Source organism: Choloepus didactylus, chromosome 20 (assembly GCF_015220235.1).
Source record: "Choloepus didactylus isolate mChoDid1 chromosome 20, mChoDid1.pri, whole genome shotgun sequence".
NCBI classification, from domain to species: domain Eukaryota; kingdom Metazoa; phylum Chordata; class Mammalia; order Pilosa; family Megalonychidae; genus Choloepus; species Choloepus didactylus.
In genome coordinates this window covers 33,893,760-33,914,140 of record NC_051326.1, presented here as the reverse complement: position 1 = coordinate 33,914,140, position 20,381 = coordinate 33,893,760, and the positions used below count along the sequence as shown (strand labels likewise).

The 20,381-nt window shown below is 37.4% G+C and overlaps 1 protein-coding gene across 4 annotated transcripts in view; it reads left to right on the top strand.

Moving 5' to 3' along the window:
* Nucleotides 1-20,381, top strand: part of INTS9 (integrator complex subunit 9) — a 132,849-nt gene that overhangs the window by 88,858 nt on the left and 23,610 nt on the right. For all 4 annotated transcript variants that reach the window (XM_037813163.1, XM_037813161.1, XM_037813162.1 and 1 more), the window contains exons 7-10: nucleotides 246-366; nucleotides 1,155-1,289; nucleotides 14,187-14,298; nucleotides 18,273-18,453. In XM_037813163.1, coding sequence (XP_037669091.1) covers nucleotides 246-366; nucleotides 1,155-1,289; nucleotides 14,187-14,298; nucleotides 18,273-18,453 — 549 coding nt within the window. The remainder of the gene's footprint in view (nucleotides 1-245; nucleotides 367-1,154; nucleotides 1,290-14,186; nucleotides 14,299-18,272; nucleotides 18,454-20,381) is intronic.

The window sequence follows — 20,381 nt, the reverse complement described above, 5'->3', positions numbered from 1 at the left end:
AAAGTGATAAATCTTTACCTAGACTGACCAAGAAAAAGAGAGAATACTCAAATTACTAGAATCAGAAATGAAAGTGGGGACATTACTACCAATCTTACAAAAATTAAAAGGATTATAAAAGAATATTATGAATAAATATGCAGCAAGTTAGGTAAGTTAGATGAAACTGACAAATTTCTAGAAAGAAATGCTCTATAGCATAAAGAAATGTTTACCTACTAATTGACATTGTGATGTATTCACAGGCTACTGCCTTCGCCCCTCAAGGATGCAGTGGAAGTGTCAACCTGGAGAAGATGCTATTCAATGCAAGAGGTGAACTCTGCTCTTAGTAAAATCCAGCTGGTTGGATATTCTCAGAAAATTGTGAGTATTAATATGACTTTAAGTGATTCATGAACGTTTTAAATTCATATTGGTGTTCTTTGGAAGGATCCTATAGTTTCCCTTTTTTATGCCATTCAGTCCCCAAGGTTCTTGTATCTGTAATATGGTAAACAGAGCACTGGCACACTTGCCAGCCAGTAAATTTTGTCATTTTCCTCCATCCCTCTAGGGCTGTGCTCAAAATTTTTTTTCTTAGTGCTCTTTCCCTAACCCTCATTCCCCATCACCAGCTAGCATTCAGCTGGATAGCATGTAATGAATTAGGAGAAAAGCATCTCATCCTATTCACATTAGACCATGGACAAGTAAAGTAGGAGATGGAGAACATAAAAGAGATCAAGAAGCAATCTGGCATGTATAACTTTTGAGGTCTTACTGAGATGCTAAGGATTCCCATTTCTGTTAACTTGTGCTCAGAGCCACTCAGACAGAAAGACCAAGAGCCAAATACCGAACCTGAAATGAAAAAGGAAAATGTAAGCATTTGTCTCTTTGGTCTGTTGGATAAGATATCATCCCTGCCTTTATTGAGTCAGTTCTGATTGCTTGGTGAAATGTGAATGGGCTGAAACTCTCAGATGGTGATAAGTGAAGATTATAGAATTGCTTTCTGTGTCTGCCACATGGTCTTCATCATCTTTGTTTGGCTTATTTTAAAATAATTTCTCTTTCTAAACTGAGAATGATAGTTCTGTTGTTTTTTCCTGCAAATGTATCTGGTATGACTGCTTTGATGAAAGTTCATTCTTTCTTTGGTTCTTTTTTAGGAGCTTTTTGGTGCAGTCCAGGTGACTCCTCTCAGCTCTGGGTATGCCCTTGGTAGCTCCAACTGGATTATTCAGTCCCATTATGAGAAAGTGTCATACGTCTCTGGATCCTCTTTGCTTACCACACATCCCCAGGTAACTATAAATTCTCTTTTAATAGCTGAACTTTTTGGTTATTTAAGCCAAACTCAGAATTTCCAGAGTACAATCAGCTGCTTAAATCTTCCTAATTTTGGTTTCTATAGATACTCTTTATGAAAGACTCTTTATTTAGGATTGCAAGTTCCTCTGTAAGAATGCTGCTGCCTTTAGGGTCACCTCTAGGATTCTTTTTTATCATCTTTTCCAAACACCATAGCTTTATGTGAAATAGAGATGAGCACTCATTTACTCAGTAAATATTTATTATTATTACTAAGAGCCTACTATGTGTCAAGCTATTCTAATTGTTGGGGATTCAGTGTTGACCAATAGGCAAGGCCTTTGCTCCTGGATTTTATGTTCAGTTGGTGTATGGAGAGAGGGTGGTGTACAGAAAATATGCAAATAAATAAATTGAGCAAGGTAATTTCAGATTATGATGTAAGAACTGAAAACACAACAGGGTTATTTATAGAGTGATGGAGACTAGATCAGATGGTCAGGGAAGGCCTCTGAGAAAGTCTCATTTGAACTGAGACCTGAAGAAATGAACCCTATGAAGATGTGAAAGCAAGGCATTTCAAGAGAGAATAGCAGATGAAAGGTTCCTAAAGCAAGAACAAGTTTGGCATGTCTGAAGCGCAGAGAGGGCCATTATGATTGCTACATACGAAATATAGCCAGTAGTGATATCCAAGAGATGAACAGAGGCCAGATCATTTAGAACTTTGTAGACCATGATGAGGAATTTGGATTATATTTTAATGTCTAGAGAGAAGCTATTGGAAAGTTTTTGTTAATTGTTCGTTAAGCAGTCATATTTGGAAAGAAGCTAAGCACTTAAACAGTATTATGAATGTTATAGTTGTTTGTACATTCTTTTACAACTTGTGAAGAATTTATTGTCCATTTCACAAATTCTGGTTCTTTCCATGTTTGTAAAAGGGAGTGGGGGAGATTAGGTAATTAGCTGATGGATTGACGCATGGATCCATAGGTACTTTGGGAAAGTCCATATCCCTTTTTAATATAGGAAAATGAATGACTGCTGTAAGTCTAGAACAATAGAATACTTCTGAGCTGCCACTCTGCATTGTTTTCATACCTTCTTTTATAATTAAGTTTCATCTCAAGGTCTAGAAGGGACAAGCTGCTATTTTTTTCCTATAGTTAGCAGAATTCTGGACCCTTCCCGCTTATTGAAATCAAAAGCCCATCAGTGTCATCTTAATCTACTTCATTGAATCAAACTTTTTTATTGGCAGCTTCTATCATTCCTGATATACTCTTCTGTAAGAGACAGAAAGATTACTTGGCTGCCAGCTCGTTTAATTTGTCCTGCTTAGATCAAAGCCTTTACCGTACTACTGATGTAGCTTCCTGTAAATTATTCTTACAAGCTCCATAAATTTAAAGGGAAAATAAGGTCTTAGAAGTAATGAGCAACATACCTAAATAATTAATTTTAATATCTAGCTGAAAAACTGTGTTTTATATAAAAAAGAAGAAAATTGGATTTTTCTTTACCCAAATAATTGGATTCTATATTTAATTAGCAGAGATAAGAAAAGTTTTCATTTGAGAAAACATTATAGTCTACTTCAGGGGTCATCAAACTGTGAACTATGGCCCAAGTTTGGCCTGCCACCTGTTTTTGTAAATAACACTTTGTTGCAGTACAGTCACACCCAATCGTTTATGACTGCTTTCCTTCGAAAATGGCAGAGATGAGCAGCTTTTTTACAGAAAACGTTTTCCTGACCCTTGATCTACTTGAATGGAGCCCTCACTAGCCAGGAACAATATAGACCTAACAATGTTTACTTATACTTGTCTCTCCATTCTCACTGCTTTGAACTTAATCCAAGCCTTATTATTAGATCACTACATGAAGCTGTCTAGGCCTGGGGTTACCATTTAAATTTTTATCATGGCCATTAAACTATATTGTCTGGGTCTTTTTGTGCCAATTTTGGCAGAAATTTTTCCATTTCAAAATCATGGGCATTGAATTGTTTTATTTGTTTAACTGTCTTGTATCTGTAGTTGTTTTCTATCTTCATTCTAAATTTTATTTTTGTTCTCTCTTTTTTCTTGATCAGATTTACCAGAGAATTTCGTATATTACTGGTTTTCTTCAAAGAACAAGTTTTGCTTTAATTGTTTCTTTATTGTATTTTTATTCTCTATTCTACCCTTCACTTTTTCCTTCCTTACGTCTTTGAGTTTGCTCTCTTGCTCGTCTAATACTTAGCTCATTAGTTTCAGTCTTACTTTGCTTTCCAATAAATGTACTTAAATATGTCAACCCATTGCCTTGCCTCCATGGTTTCCAATGAGAAATCAGCACTTAATCTTATTGAGGCTGTCTTGTTCATGACATGTTTCTTCTTTCTGTGGCTTTCAGAATTCTCTCTTTTTCTTTGGCATTCAACATTTTGATTATAATATGCCACGGTGTTGATATCTTTGGTTTTATCCTGTTTGGAGTTTGTTGAGTATCTTGGATCTGTACATTCATGCCTCTTTCTTTTTTCTCCTTCAGGGACTCCCACAATGCATATACTAGTACACTTGGTTGTGCCCCACAGGTTCCTCAGACTCGGTTTAATTTTCGTCATTATTTCTTCTTTCTGCTCCTCAGACAGATGATTTCAACTGTATTATCTTCAGGTTCACTGATTCTTTTTATTGCCAGCTCCAATCTGCTATTGAACACCTCTAGGGAATTTTAAATTCCTGTTACTGTGGTGTTCAATTCCATTTGGTTCCTCTTCATAATCTCCACCTCTCCATTGATACTCTGTGTTCATCTGTCGTTTCCCTGCTTTCCTTAAGTTCTTGGTCTATGTCTTCCTTTAGCTCCTTGAGCATAGTTCAGACCATTTTTTAAAAGTCTCTGTCTGTTATGTCCCGGGTCTAGTCCTCCTCATCGATGGTTTAGAATGCTTTAATCTGCTTTGCGTAAGCCATCACTTCCTATTTCTTTGTATATTTTGTAATATTTTGTTGAAACCTGGGCATTTTGATATTATAAAGTGTTATTGCTGGAATTAGGCTCTGAGATGTCTGTTCCTTAAGCTTGTATCCAGCTCACTTTATGACAGACTTTTTTTGAATACCAGGATCTAACAACGATAACAACAGGGAAAAAAAAAAAAAGGAAAAAAACAAAACACTTTTCCCAGTCTTTTCAGATTTGCCTGAGTGAGTCCTCTTTTTCAGAGCTTATCCATATAATGACTATAGAGAATAGCTCAAGGCCAAAGCATGGGGGCCTTCCTGATCCTTCCTGTGCATGCTTCTTATCTTGGACCTGCTCATGTGGCCCTAGGAATTTTCCTGTTTACACTGATACAAATGTCCTCTTCTCGAGAAAACAATTTCCTCACAGTCCCCTGCACCGCACTGTATGCCCTACAACCAGCAATCCTTTGCCACAGGTAGCTATGACTTGACTGATTTCTGTGAACTGCCTTCTACACCCAAGGCTAGTTCTGGGGTAGTGAGCCGATGAGAAGTGTCCTGTTTCAGTTCCTCAGGCTGGCACCAGAGAGACTGGGCCAGACATACATGTTCCCAGTATGTATACAAGGGTTACTTTCCAGAACTGGGACTAGGGACCCACACTGGGAGCATGGCCAGCTATGCACTGAGCCAGGGATGGGATGGGGGAGGGGCCAGCAAGGGCACATGAGAGCCTACCACTTTTTTTTCCAAAGTTTGCTTTAGCAAGTGGCCATATAGGAAATTACCAAAGTTGTTATGAGTTATAGCACCATAGTTTCAGTTATTTCTTTATTGTGAAATATAGCATATATACAAAAAGGTGATAGCTTTCAAATTACAATTTAACAACTAGTTATAGAACAAATTTCAAAGGATGCTGTGTATTACAGTTCCACCTTTCAATTCTTTCCTTCTATCTATTCTAATACCCCAGCAACTAAGAAAAAGAAAATTATATAAAGATTCAGTATTCATAATCTTTTGTTAAAATTCCATCTTGTCTGTTGCTCCCCCTTCCTCTAGTTTAATCACTTTCCTGATCTTCAGGGATGTCTAGGCAGTGACCACCCTAAGTTGTTATGTTAAGAAGGGGTGTCAACTTTATGAGAAAGGGGACACATCTGGTTGATGTTCTTGGAGAGGCTATTGCCTCTGGGTTTTGGGACTTAGCTGGCATAGGAGTTCTCTGAAGAATTTAAGTTTCTGAAGAATAAACTTAGTGAGTGAAACCTTTATAAAGTCTCAGATAGGGATCCAGATATCCTTCAAGGTTTTCAGGACTACTGTTGACTTGGGCTTATCGTACTGTGGTCATTTGGTATACTAGGTGAAGCTTGCATAGGAGTAACCTCCAAGACAGCCTCTTGACTCTATTTGAATTCTCTTAGCCACTGAAACCTTATTTTGTTGCCTTTCTTTTCCCTTTTTTGGTCAAAAAGGCATTCTCAGTTTTAATTTAATTTCTCAGATTTGTCATTGCCTTTACTTCCGTGCTATCTTTCAGTTTAGATTCTGGGAGAGAGCCAGCAGCTTGTGTTAATTCGCTAATGTGTCAGGAACTGCAATGGAGTTTTTATTTTGAAATAATATTTGTTTATCTAATTATGTTTCTGGTTAGAAAATTAATTCATGCTCATTGTAATAATTTGGAAAATGTAAAAAATCTCAGAGAAAAAATTTAAATTGTAATAACCTTAACATGAAGACATAACTGTTTACAGCCTGTCTTTCTACTCTTGCTGATGAACTTTCCTTTAGGTCATTAAATATTCTACCACATGAAGCTTCATGTTTGCCTCGTATTCCATCATCATATGGCTATATCATGGCGTTATTTGACTGTTTTCTCACTGTCAAGACACTTAAATTATTTTAAATTTGAAAAAAAATTTTCATGAAACATACCACTCCCAATAGTTGTGAACTCTGCCCAGAAAGAGGGCGTAGAACACAGTATAAAAACAATGACAAAAATAGAACAGAACAAAACAAATAGTAATTGTTGTAAAGAACCCATTAATATATTGGCAATAACTAATCAGTTATTAGAGCCAAAGCTTTTCTGGTCATGGAAATCAAGTTAAAGGATTTGCTTGTGTATCTATATTCTAACTCACTAATTTACTATATTCTAATGTACTAATTTTTATATTACGATGGTTTGAAAAAGCAACCTGATACATTATTTCAAAACTTCCTGGCTATTCTGCCTGACTTCAGGGGTAGGTTTTGAATTTTAGATGTGAAAATCACCAAAAGCTACATATACCTTAACATGGCTATTGCACCAAAAAAAATTTTGATCATTTTTAGAAACTGATCTAGACTGTGACACTGATATCCTAACAAGGATAGGATTTGAAGTTAGAAAATTATCATGTGTGATAGGTATTTTTTATTGTTCCTGTTGGTGGTGGGAGTTTGGTTGGCTTTGGGTTTGATTTGCTTATTGTTTGGATCTGTTCCCTTCCTTCTCCTGACCATGAAACAGACCTGGAGAAGTGTCCTTCCCACCCCTTCAGGCCTCACCACCTGGTTTTGTGGACTCTCCTACACCTTGACCCTGTCCTTTGACAAATTGATAGACCAAGCTCAGCCAATCAACGGGTTATTTCCTTCCCTCTAAATTTTTAGCCATTTAGCAAAGATAGGTGGTTCTCTGATTGGTGAGGCCTGTGGTGGCTGTTAGGGAGAATGAGAGGAGTGATACTTCAAAAACAAGGATTCTATATAGGAACTTCTGCCTTAGAGCAATGGTCTTAAAAAATTTGTGGGTCATAGACCCAGACACCTAATTAAGAGTCTAATGGAATGACTCCAAAATGTATAGCGATAGATAGGTAGGTAGATGCACACTTACACAACATTTTGCATTTATTTGCTGGGACAATGAGTTTATAGAGTCTCCAAAAGTTCATTTTTATTTATCAGATTAAGAATCTGCGGTGTAGAACTCTGGAAAGAATTTTTTTTTAAGAAATAAAATTAAACTTTTTAATTAACTGGAAATTTCTACTCAGTTAAGTCCCTAAAGATCGTGATGTTTTATTCACTTAGACTTACTACAGGAATTCTTTTTTTCACAGAGGGTTGGAAGGGGTTGATAGCGGCTTAAGAGAAAATCTCCTAATATTGACACATTTACTCTGCCTCCCTTCTTCATCCTTATCCCTTTGGAGCACAGGGGAATGCTCCTATTGGTTTGTTTTCCTGAAGTCTTAAAGACTATGGCAGTAATAAATGTATAGTCTTCTCTTAAATCTAAGTAAAATACCTTAAATTTGGATTCCTTGAATCAGGTTTTTAGAACTAAGACAGTTGCTGAGTAGGTTGGTGTTGGTTGGTTCTGTTTTGTTTTTTACATTCCCCTTCTCCCCCCAAATTTCTCTGAATGTTTTATTGTTGCTTATGTAGTGCTTTGCCCTGATCTGGATGCTCTGAGGGGATGGGGTGGCGCGTAGGTGGAGCTGAGCTATAAATGGTTAATTATCAGTTTGGAGAATTGAGCTCAGTAAGCAGGTTTCATGAAGCAAGGAAAAGAGAGATCGGGTGACTTGTCTATTTCCATACTTTCTGTTTTGTCTCTCTTATCTGTTTATACAGCTTTTCTCCTCAGAATATTTCCTACTCTCAAAAATTATGTACACTACTTCATGCATTCATTATTTGTTCACTCATTCACTCCCTCATTTAGTCAGTGATACTTTTTGAGTCCTCCTTTATGCATTGGGGTACACCCGGCTGTAAAGGAAACATAGAATAGTAGATGACATTTACAGAGTTTATAATGGGAGAAAGTCTGTACATATAGAACAAGTGATGAGTGCAGTAAAATTAGAAATTCCCTGAAGTGCTGTGGGATTCAGAAGGTACGTGAGTCCCTTCACCTGGGGAATCAGGGAAGCCCTCGTGGAGGAGAAGAGTTGGAATTGGTCCTTGAAGGCTGGATATAATGTTGTACTGCATAATCCCAGATTTATGTTTTCCTTTCTCTCGTAAAAGAATTATAGATCATTTATTGTTAATTTTTCACTGATTCCTCCTTTTCTGCCTTTAAGCAAATCCAATGGTTTTTAATATGGAAAAAGGTATTCAGATGACTCTGCCTTAATCCTAGACCTGCTATTCTTTTCTCACATTATACAAACTGACATTTCTATCCACTGCTTTTATGAATGTAACCAGCAAATGTACATAGACATTATACTCCATTGTTTTATCTATTACATTTAGAATAAATCCTTTTAGTTATACCAAAATACTTGCAACTTGCTAACACTGGACTTATTATTGCCTCCTTATTCTTTTAAATCATTGCATTTTCCAAATTTCTCTTTGACTACCTCTCTGACTTCAAATTTTGGAGTCATCTTAAAGCCTTGCTTTTGCTTTCTCCATTGTCCTATACATATCCAATCCATTCCCAAAGCCTTTTCATTGTTTTCTATGGTGTTATGTAAATCCACTTCTTCCATCTCTTCAACTGCCATGAAATTATAATTTTTTCTTCATTTATATCTGGGCTTCTATAGAAGTCTTCAGGATGTTATCAGAACCTCTTTCTAATCTCATCCCCCTCCTTCAGCTATCTTGTATAATTATTCTTACCAAAGTGTCAACCTCTGGTTTAGACCCTACCAGTCTGCATAATTCTGATCCCTTTGTTTCTTTACCAATTATACTTTTTCTATTTTTACTGATCTCTTTTCTCAGCTCCCAAATAGACTCTCCATTCTAGCCAAATAAATTCATTTGGTGTCTACAGATTGCCTTCCCCTATCCTTCCCCACCCCCCTGGCCTCCTCCCACACTTGACATGGTTATTCCCGCCTTCCTGACTTATAGTGTACAACTTCCCACTGTGTAATGCTCTCATGTTTCCAGCCAGACTTTGTTCTCTTCGTGCTTTCATTTATTTAGGAAATGATTATTTGTTTAGCAGGCATTTGGCTAGGCAATAGAGATATAAAGTCATTGCTCTCAGGGAGGTTAGAAGTCCTGTGTGGGGTGAAACACAAGTAAATAGGCAATTACAACTCAGTGTGGTTAGTGCTAGGATAGAAAGTATTGAAATCCATGGGTTTCCAAGTAAGAGGGACATTTGCTGTGTTATAGGGGGGTTGGGGTGTGGAAAGTTGTCATAGAGACTTTCCAAAGATAGTGATAACCTGGGCTATCTTAAATTGAGCCTTAAGTTCCTTAGCCAAAAAAGGAAAGAAAACTAACTGAATATCATCTCCCGAAATACTATATATTATTTACCTCACCTGACCACATGCAGGTCTCTAGTCTGCATTCTTCTTGGCATTTCTATACTTAATGTGAATTCCTAAAATTTGCATTATATTTTCTGTGACTTTTTGAAAAATTCTCTTTTTGAGTATACATATATGCTTTCTGTGCAACTAGATTGTAAGCTTTTGGGGCCTAGAGACTGGGTCTTCTATTTCTTATGCCCTGTGGAAAGTATTCAATAAAAGTTAACCATTAGAGAAGCAATACAGTGTCCACAGCATACTTAGGCTTAGGATTTTTCGAAATTTTATTCTACAAGCTTGTGATTGTCAACTTTGTAAAGTATTTGTTAATTCTTGGACAAGATGGATTTTTCTTTTTTGTGTGTTCGAACAGATGGTTCCTACTTGAAACACTGAGTGGTCACTGATACCAGTAATACATACATTTGCCCTTTGATGGTGAAATTGAGATTATGGAGGGATCAGCCTGGTTTGGAGAGTGTCACTAAAAACCTTTTAAGTTTGTTTCTTTACAGTAGTACTAGGGAATCAATGAGAAATGTCTCAGTTATAGGGCTAAAATTACAAATATCTAATAAGACCTAATCCTGATTCCTTGTAACTGTTCTAACTTAGTTTTATTCATATTTTAGTAGTGCCTTTTTTTTGTTTGTTTATGGGAATTTAATTTCAAAGGAAGGCAGTGGTGATGGCCGAGGTTCAGAAATAATGTTTTCATCTAGATTAGTGATTCTTAATACCTTTTTTTTTTAAATTTTATTTTGAAATAAATTCAAACTTACAGGAACAGTTGCAAAAACAGTACAAACCCCATACACAGAACTCCAGCATACCCCGACCCCCCTCCCCCAATACCCCGATCCAGCAACTTTAACATCCTGTCACACCACCATTTCTTTCTTTCCCTCCTTCCCTCCCTCCCTATCATCCATCATCTATTGCTCTGTCTTCTGAACATATGAGAGCAAGCTGTACACATCCTTGAACAAACAATATAATTCACATATACATTTCCCATGAATAAGAACATTCTTTTACGTAATCCCATTAAGCACAGCTAAGAAGTTCAAGAAATTCAACATTGATACGAAGCTTTCATTCTATACTTCCTTTTTTTTCTTTCTTTTGTCCCAATTGTGTCCCTTTGAGCCTCCTGTCCTCCATCCTCAGATCCCATCCAGGATCATCCTTAACATTTAATTGTCATTATCTATTTAGACTGTTTTTTTCCTCAATTGTGGAAATATATATACAGCCTAAATCTTCCCATTCCAACCCCTCCCTAGCATTCCATTAGTGGGATTAATCACATTTAGAATGTTGCAATGCCATCACCTTCCCACCATCCATTACTAGAAATTTCCCTTCACCCTAAACAGAAACCCTACATTCATTTCTTATTAACTCCCCATTGCCCCTTCCCCCACTTCCCGTATCCCATACTCTACTTTTCATCTCTATGGTTATATTCTCTGATACTTTCTTTGTGTGTTTACCATGGGGCTTAAATTTAACCTCTTAAATCTGTAACAATCTTGTTTTTCTTTGATACCAATTTAACTTCAATAGGACACATAAACTATGTTCCTATACTCCTCCATTCCTCCACCTTGATGTAGTTCTTGTCAAAAATTACATATTTTACATTGAGTCCAAAACCACTGATTTATCATTAGTTTGTGTATTTTAGATCCTGTAGAAAGTAAATAGTGGGGTTACAAATCAAAAATACAGTACTATTGGTATTTATATTTAGCATGTGATCTTTACTGGAAATCTTTATTTCTTCATGTGGTTTCAGTCAATTGTTTAGTGTCCCTTCCTTTCAGCCTGCTCAGTTCCCTTTAGCATTTCTTATAGGACTGATCTACTGGTGATGAAGTCACTCAGCTTTGATTATCCAGGAATGTTTTCATCTCCCCCTCATTTTTACTCTCCAGATGTTTGTGAATTTTCTAAGTGTCTGATGGTTATTGACTTCTATTTGTATTCCATTGTGGTCAGAGAATGTGCTTTGAATAAACTCAATTTTTTTTTAAATTTATTGAGGCTTGTTTTATGTCCCAGCATATGGTCTATTCTGGAGAAAGATCCGTGATCAGTAGAGAAAAATGTGTGTCCTGGTGATTTGGGATGTAAGGTTCTATATATGTCTGTTAAATTTCTCTGTATCTCTCTCTCCTTTCTATGTTTCTCTGTCGGTAGGGCTCCCTTTAGTATGTGAAGTAGAGCAGGTCTTTTATTAGCAAAATCTCTCAGCATTTGTTTGTCTGTGAAAAATTTAAGCTCTCCCTCAAATTTGAAGGAGAGTTTTGCTGGATAAAGTATTCTTGGTTGGAAATTTTTCTCTCTCAGAATTTTAAATACATCATGCCACTGCCTTCTCATCTCCATGGTGGCCGCTGAGTAGTCACTACTTAGTCTTATGTTGTTTCCTTTGTATGTGGTGAATTGCTTTTCTTTTGCTGCTTTCAGAACTTGCTCCTTCTTGTCAGTATTTGACAATCTGATCAGAATATGTCTTGGAGTGAGTTTGTTTGGATTTATTCTATTTGGAGTTTGCTGGGCATTTACGCTTTGTGTATTTATATTGTGTAGAAGGTTTGGGAATTTTTCCCCAACAATTTCTTTGAATACTCATTCTAGACCTTTATCCTTCTCTTCCCCTTCTGGGACACGAATGATTCTTAAATTTGGATATTTTATTTTATCACATCCCTGAGATCCAGGTTATTTTAAAAATGATGAAACATATTGCGGGACACTGATTACGTGCTTCAACTTGGCGGGCCTGGGCTGGGGGACCTGATCAGCCCCTGGGGAGGGTGGTGGGCACGGGCGACAGTGCCCTCCGCAGCCCCCCGGGCCTGGGAAAGTGAGGCCGGAGGCAGGCCCCATTTCCTCACCCAAAATAACACTGTTAGGGGAGGCTTGCCGGAGGGAACCGCCCTTTCCCCACCCCCTTATCTTGCCCGGTCACTCCCCGTTGCCAGTGCAACTCCCATTACCACCAGTGCGCATACATTGTTGCCAGACACCGTTACCGGAGCAACTCTCGCCCCTTTTCAATCAACCTCCGCGCCCTCTCAGAACCAATCCAAGCCTTTAACCTCTACAGCTACCCCGCCCTCTAAACACCCGATATAAGCTTGTACTCTCCCCTAATAAAGCTCTTTCTCTCTTGGCTTCTTTACCCTAAAAGAACCGTGTCCCGCCTGTTCCTTTCTCGCCGCCCTCCATACTTTGCACGCCACCCCGCCAGGGACCTGGCCAAGTCCGCCGCCTCGCCCTCGCCTCCAGGAAAGAGCCCCCGCCGCCGGTACCCTCCAAGCAATCCTGAGAGCCTAAGATTTAGCAACCGGCCGCCACCCCCCCCCCCCCGACAAATCAACTGCGACCGCAACATATATATCCATGCTTATGTAAAATGCTAAAGAAAAATACATCAACATGCACATATTCTCAGAGATAACAATCCAGATTGTGAGACTTTACTATACAACTATTTGGAATTTTATTTCTTTATTGTGAAATCAGGATGAAACAGAGAAAACAGGGACAAGGCTTTTAGTAAACTTTATTTCTGGCTTTTTTGTTCTAACATTCCAGTGAGGTTTGTAAATGGAAGTTAGTAAAGAGATGCGTTATCATCTGTAGGCTTTCATTTTTGTTTCATTTAGTTGAATCCTGATTTGTTTCAGAGAAGGTGATTAGTATTTTTTTAAATGCTCTGAAAAAATCAAAATTAAATTCAAATTGTGCCAAGTAAAAATTAAAACAGATTTCTAAGATTAAATAATAGTATAGCATAGGACTTTTATATAGTTCACAAGAACAGAAATCATCCAAGAAAGTTAAGAAATACCCTTATTTTAAAGGAAACTCAGCTGTGAGACTTGACTGAGGTCACACAGCTGGGAATGGAATTGGAACTAGGTTTGCATTTTCTAATTCCTAATCCAGTATTCTTCCTGGCTCCTCTGCCATGAAGACTTAGGGTAATCGCCTAATCTCTTTGACTCTAAATTTCCATATTCTCATAATGCACACTTATTTCATTTACTTCAGAGTTGTTTTGACAATCAAATTATAAAATGCAGTGATTCTCAACATGAGCATCTCCTGGGAACTTGACTAAAATACAAACTGTCTATCTCCACTCCAGAGCTGAATCAGAAACTCTGGCAGTGGGGCCCAACAATGTTTTTTATCAAAACTCCTGGTGATTGTGATACACACTGAAGCCTGAGAACCACTGATTCCATGTGTGAGATAGCATTTAGGAAAAAACAAAGCTTTTTCTTTTCATTGAGGTCAAATTTAGATACAGTGAAACACACAGATCTTAAGTGTACAATTCTATGAATTTTGATATCATGTAATCACTGCCCCAGTCAAGATATAGACTATTTTCTTCACCCCATTAAATTCCCTCATGCCTCCTTCCAGTCAGTTCCCACCCTCCTTAGGCAACTTCTATTAAATAGTATACATTTATTTGAGGAAGAAAGAGGACTTGATGATGGGTTGGTCGTAGAAAAAACAGTATGTATTTTCATTTTCCTTTACTATTTGTAGATAACATATTCTTTTTAAAATTACTAAGCATAGCTGTTTTTTTCAGCCCATGGACCAAGCTTCTCTCAAAAATAGCGATGTTCTCATTCTGACCGGGCTTACCCAGATTCCAACTGCAAACCCAGATGGTATGGTGGGAGAGTTCTGCAGCAACCTGGGTGTGTATCTGTGTCAAATCACAAATTGTATGATACCTTTTGAAGTTATTTCTAGATAACTTGCCCTTACAGTATTTTTGCCCCTTTCCTCCACATTCATACCCTCTGGTACCCCCCCCCCTTTTTTTTAATTTTAAATTCAGGTTTACTGAGATATGTTCATATACGTAGAGTCATCCATGGTGTACAATCAGCTGTTCACAGTACCATCTTATAGTTGTGCATTCATCACCCCAATCTATTTTTGAACATTTTCCTTACACCAGAAAGAATCAGAATCAGAATAAAAAAATAAAAATAAAAAAAGAACACCCAAATCACCCCCCCCCCATCCCACCCTGTTTTTCATTTAGGTTTTATCCCTACTTTTCTACTCATCCATCCATACACTGGATAAAGGGAGTAAGATCCACAAGGTTTTCACAGTCACACTGTCACCCCTGGTAAGCTACATTGTTAAACAATCGTCTTCAAGAGTCAAGGCTACTGGATTGGAGTTTGGTAGTTTCAGGTATTTACTTCTAGCTATTCCAATATATTAAAACCTAAAAAGCGTTATCTATATAGTGCATAAGAATGTCCACCAGAGAGACCTCTCAACTCCATTTGAAATCTCTCAGCCACTGAAACTTTATGTCATTTCATTTCGCATCCCCCTTTTGGTCAAGAAGATGTTCTCAATCCCACGATGCTGGGTCCAGATTCACCCTCAAGAGTCATATTCTGCATTGCCACGGAGATTTATACCCCTAGGAGTCAGGTCCCACGTAGTGGGGGAAGGCAGCGAGATCACCCGCAAGGGTGGCTTAGCTAGAGAGAGAGGGCCACATCTGAGCAACAAAGAGGCACTTAGGGGGAGATTCTTAGGCACAATTATAAGCAGGTTTAGCCTCTCCTTTGCAGTAACAAGCTTCATAGGGGCAAGCCCCAAGACAGAGGGCTCAGCATGTCAAGCCATCAGTCCCCAGTATTTGTGAGAACATCAACAACAATCCAGGTGAGGAAGTCGAACACCTCCACATCCTCCCCCAGCTCTTCAGGGGGACCTCAAATATATATTTTTATTCTCCACCCAAATTATTTTAGGATGTGTTGCTATTTCATTCTAATCTATACAGACCTACCATAGCTCATTTCTATTCAAAGTTCCATGTAATTGTAGTGTTTGAACAAACTGTAGAAGTTATATTGCTTAGAAAATATAGATCCTACACCAAATAAACATCTCTTCCCTTGGTCTCACATGGAAGTTGAAGTTTTAACATACAGTCAGTTTCAGCCTTTACTCTTTGGCCCAGTTTGCCCTGTTCTTAACCAGATCTGCTTTGTTCATGTCTCTAATTGAAGTCTGGGCTCTATTTCAGCTTTTTTTTTTTTTTTTTTTAACAGTTGCTGTATGCATTAATACTGATATTCATATCTGCCGAGCTCTAGCTCTGAATTTCAGGTGTCACACAGATACCCAGTGTTCCAGAGATCAGTCAAGTTATACACTAAGGGATCAACATCTCTGCGTTTGGAGATAGCCATTACAATTCAGGAATAGATTTGACTGCTGTAAGAGCTTGCAATCTAGGGACCATTACAAGAATCATTTCCCTGTTAGGCTGTGCTCTAAGATTCAATTCTGAGTTTACACACTGTAATTAGTCCGTATTGGTGAGACATTATTGTGTTTGCCTTTATTTCTGGTGTACTGCACTCAACACGCTGTCTACAGGATCCATTCACCTCATTGCGTGTCTCACAGCTTCACTCCTCATAGTTGCTCAGTATTCCATTGTATGCATACACCACAGTTCACCATTCTGTTCCTCAGTCAGTGTACTCTTAGGCCACCTCCACCCATTGCAAATCATGAATACTTCCTCCATAAACACTGTGTGCAAGTGTCCATTCATATCTCTGCTCTGGGATCTTCCAAATACATACCCCATAATGAGGTTGTAGGACCTTATGGCCCCACATACTTAGCTTCTTGTGGAGCTACCACAGTGACCTCCAGAAAGGCTACTCCATTCTTCCTCCTCATCAACAGTAAATATGGTACCCCCTTTTAAGGCTTTCTTTTTTTCTATTTACTCCCACTCTTTCCTGCCCATCCTTCAAAGCCTGCTGTCATCAACAAAAGCAAATCTCAAGCAACTTAAGTCAGAAGGTGTAGTAAGAATGATTGTTACAGTGAATTAGAATTTTTAACAATAGATACAACAGATATTCAACATTTTCCCACTTAATTTATATAGAGAATTTTTATTTAAATCCCTTGCTTTTTGATAAGATTTGGTAAGGAGATGGGTGGCCATTGTCAAAGAAAAGGATCACATCTTGATTTGCAAATAATAGCACAGAAAAAATTATGTTTTGAATTCATAATGATACACTGTATAGGTATATTTTATTTTCCCTACTAATATTTTGTTGGTGTAATTTTTAGTTTTTTTAAAGGAAGGCTAAATTGAGAGACTTCTGCTAGCTGGAAGAAATTTATTTTTCTGTGAATACAATTACCAATAAAATCTAGAAATCCTGCCTTTCTTTTAGAAAAGTATAGGTTGGTTACCAAAGAGGAGGTAATGAGCTCAGTGCCTTCACCCTTAGAAGCTTTAACTCTGTTTTCTTAACTCTAGGAAAAAGAAATAGTCATTTTTTTATATTTACATGGAAGGCACTGTCCTTTGAAATTTCACTTAGCTAATTTCTCTTACTCATGCTAATCTTTGCTGATATTACACCAAAGGGAATAGATTCTTACCTTGGGAAAATTGTTGGACTAGTCTCCAGTTGAGTCTTTGGTTTGTTTGTTTGTAATATAGAATCATGGACTCAGAGAACTTTAGGTCTGAAAAGGGACCTTACATCTAACCCACTGTTTCTCAAAGTGGGGTCTATAAACCACCTGCCTTAGGATTAAGTAGTCCACTTACTAAAAATTCAAATTTGGGTCACCACCACAGATCTGGTAAGTCAGAATCTCGGGGCGGGGGCAGGGGGGAGCGGGCAACCCAGAAGAAAAGTTACATTTTCAACAAGTTCCCAAGCAATTTCCAAGCAAACAAAAGCTTGAAAATCAGTGATCTCATTCATTCCTCTCATTTAGCTGCTGAAGAAACTGAGGCCCAACAGGGTTATAGTAGGTTACCTGAGGTCCTGTGGTTTGTGACAAAGCCAGGGCTAGAGCCCAGGCCTCTTGAGCCCTGGCCAGTAATTTCCTTTTTTCCACTGTACCCTCCTCTGGTAATAGCAAGTCAACCAGTATTCAAGTGCATCTGCATGAACCTGTATGTCAGAACTGGGAACTAAGGAGGACATGAGGCATCAAAGACTTCAAGTTCTATACCCAAAACGTCTTTGTATCAGTTTGTTGTGGGAACCAAACAGAAAACAAACCTGAGTAGGCACTTCAGGTTGTTGTTTTTTTAACCAGTCATACATAATTCCTAATAGACTATAACCCATAAATTACAATTCCTTTTTTTGATAAATTATTTTAAGTTTTTAAAGTTTGGAGGATTTTCTTACAGACAAAATATTAGTAAAAGAAAATGCCTCTAAAAAGAGTCAAATGGAAAAACTTGGCCCATTTCCTTATATGTCATTCACCAGTGGTCAGATACTGAGCAGAGACAAATCCAGCCAATGTTTAAGCCTGGAGCTAAACGAAGAGGAGCTTGGAGGTTCTGTTCTGCGATTCAGCTGCCATTGGTAACCTTTAAAACCCAAACTCTTAATTATGTATGCTATTCCCAGGGACTTAGCCATTGATTAAGAAATCAGCTAATTATCAACCTGGATTCCCCCACTTTAGTGCTACTCTTCATAAGAAGCAGATTGTTACACGTGAGAAGTGAATTGTTAAGAACAGAAGTAGGAAAATGAAAGAAATGCTGGTATTATTTTAAAGGTTGTACTCTACCTTTATAAAACTGTTCTTTTGTTTTTTGTCTTTTTCCTTTTGGCTTCAATTTTTCTAGCACTGACAGTTCGAAATGGAGGTAACGTGTTGGTTCCCTGTTACCCTTCTGGAGTGATCTATGACCTCCTGGAATGCCTGTATCAATACATTGACTCAGCCGGCCTCTCCAGTGTCCCTTTCTACTTCATCTCTCCAGTGGCTAACAGTTCACTTGAGTTTTCACAGATTTTTGCTGAGTGGTATGTCACTGTTCCCTATGAGTTCTATTTGATTCAGAGTTCATACATTCAAGCAGTAAGAATAAAAATAGTCCTGTTTTCTCTCATAGTACTATGAAACCTTCATTCTATTGTTTTTCCCTATCTGTGATCTGAAGAGCTTCAATAATGAAAACTGAATCTGTTATATTGTTAAGAGTTTAGAAGGATAGTTATCAAGGAATAAGGTATAATAAAAGGCAAAGGCTTAATTTACCCAGCACCATCAAAATCAATAACAAAAATGTTTTATATTTATCTTCTCAAATGCTGCCCTCTGCCTCTTAGAAAATGAAGTTACATTCTGAACAGTTTTAAAAAATATGTAAGCCCATGCTCACTCATATTGTCCAAAACTTTAAACTTATAAACTAGATTTTTTTCCTCACTTCAGTAGCATATTTATCAAAATCAAATTTTATTGTAGCAGGAAATTGACTAAATCCCAGGATGGGTAAATTATTGAACCATATGATGTCTATTATCATTTTTAGGGTTATCATTATTTAGAAGCATGTTTAAATCTTACTCTCTCCTAGCCAAAAGAAGGGAGAGAAATAACTTTTACAAGTGTGGTAGCCAGAATGGACACAATATTCTGTTTCTAATTAACACAAAGGAATTTGTACATCTTTCTATTTTAACTCCAACATTATGCTGCCCTCCCTCCACCCTCCTTTTTATGGGTTGTGTGTTTTTCATTTTTTTTGGGGGGGGGGGGCGTTGGGAGTACATTTGTTCTTCCCTTCTAACTATGGTCAAGGACTTTTTTCTGTATTTAGACCCAGACAGGCTTCTCCATCCCACATGCATATTATTCATGTTTGTCTGCAGGACTATAGCTTTTTATTGGTACCCACTGGATTTTATCCTTTGCATAGGGCTTTTCCCCCTGGCCACCCCCCCAAATATATAGAAAGGTCATCATGAATAATTAGTAGTCCACCCTAACTATCCTGTGCAGATTAACTAGTATGTTCTAAATTTCTTAATCCAGATCCTCAGTAAAGATATTGGGGGGAAAAAAAAAATTCTAGGACCCTGCCCTGTTGGTACCTGTGGGTGATGTCCTGGCTCTGGATGTGCTCTTCAAATCTGCTGTTCACCCATTACATACTTGCCTTATTGTCAGAGTATCTTATTAGAATTCAAGGACTACTAAAGTAAGAGTAGATTGTTTTTATGTTTCAGTTATTTTAGTTATTTGTTAGTTTCTAATATACAATTAATAGATATTTACTGTAGAAGAAAATAAAATTTACAGAAAACTATTTAAAACCACATAATTCCACTATACAGAAATAAAGTCTCACTGTTGGCATTGTGATATATTTCTTTTTTCTATGTAGAGATCTTGCCAAATATTTTATTTTGAATCCTGCTTCTTAAAAATTTAATATTAGATTAAAGCATTACAAAATCTTCAAGAACATGATTTTTGTATGGCTACATTATGACATCATTTGTACATGGTAAAATTTATTGTTTTATTATTGGACAGATAGGCTCCTCCCAATTTTTTTGCTTTTATGACTAAATCTTCAATAAATGTCATTCTATATATATACGACTACATTTGTTGCTTTAGGTAAATTGCTAAAAGTGGAATTACTGGAACAAAGAGTATAAATATTTTTCATGTTCACTATGTAAATCTAAATTGCTTTCCAGAAAGATTTTTATGTCTTCTGTAAAACATTTATGTCTTCTGTATTCTTTTTTTGCCCATTTCGTTGTTACTTTTCCTTTCTATTTAGATGAACTCTTTATATTTGTGTTAAAGATACTAACCCTTTGTTATATTTCTGCAGGTGTTTTTCCCCATTGGAAACATTTTTGAATTGTCTTTGATTTTTTGTTGTTTTTATTAAATTGACTTGTTATTTTAGAATAGCCATTGATGTACAGAA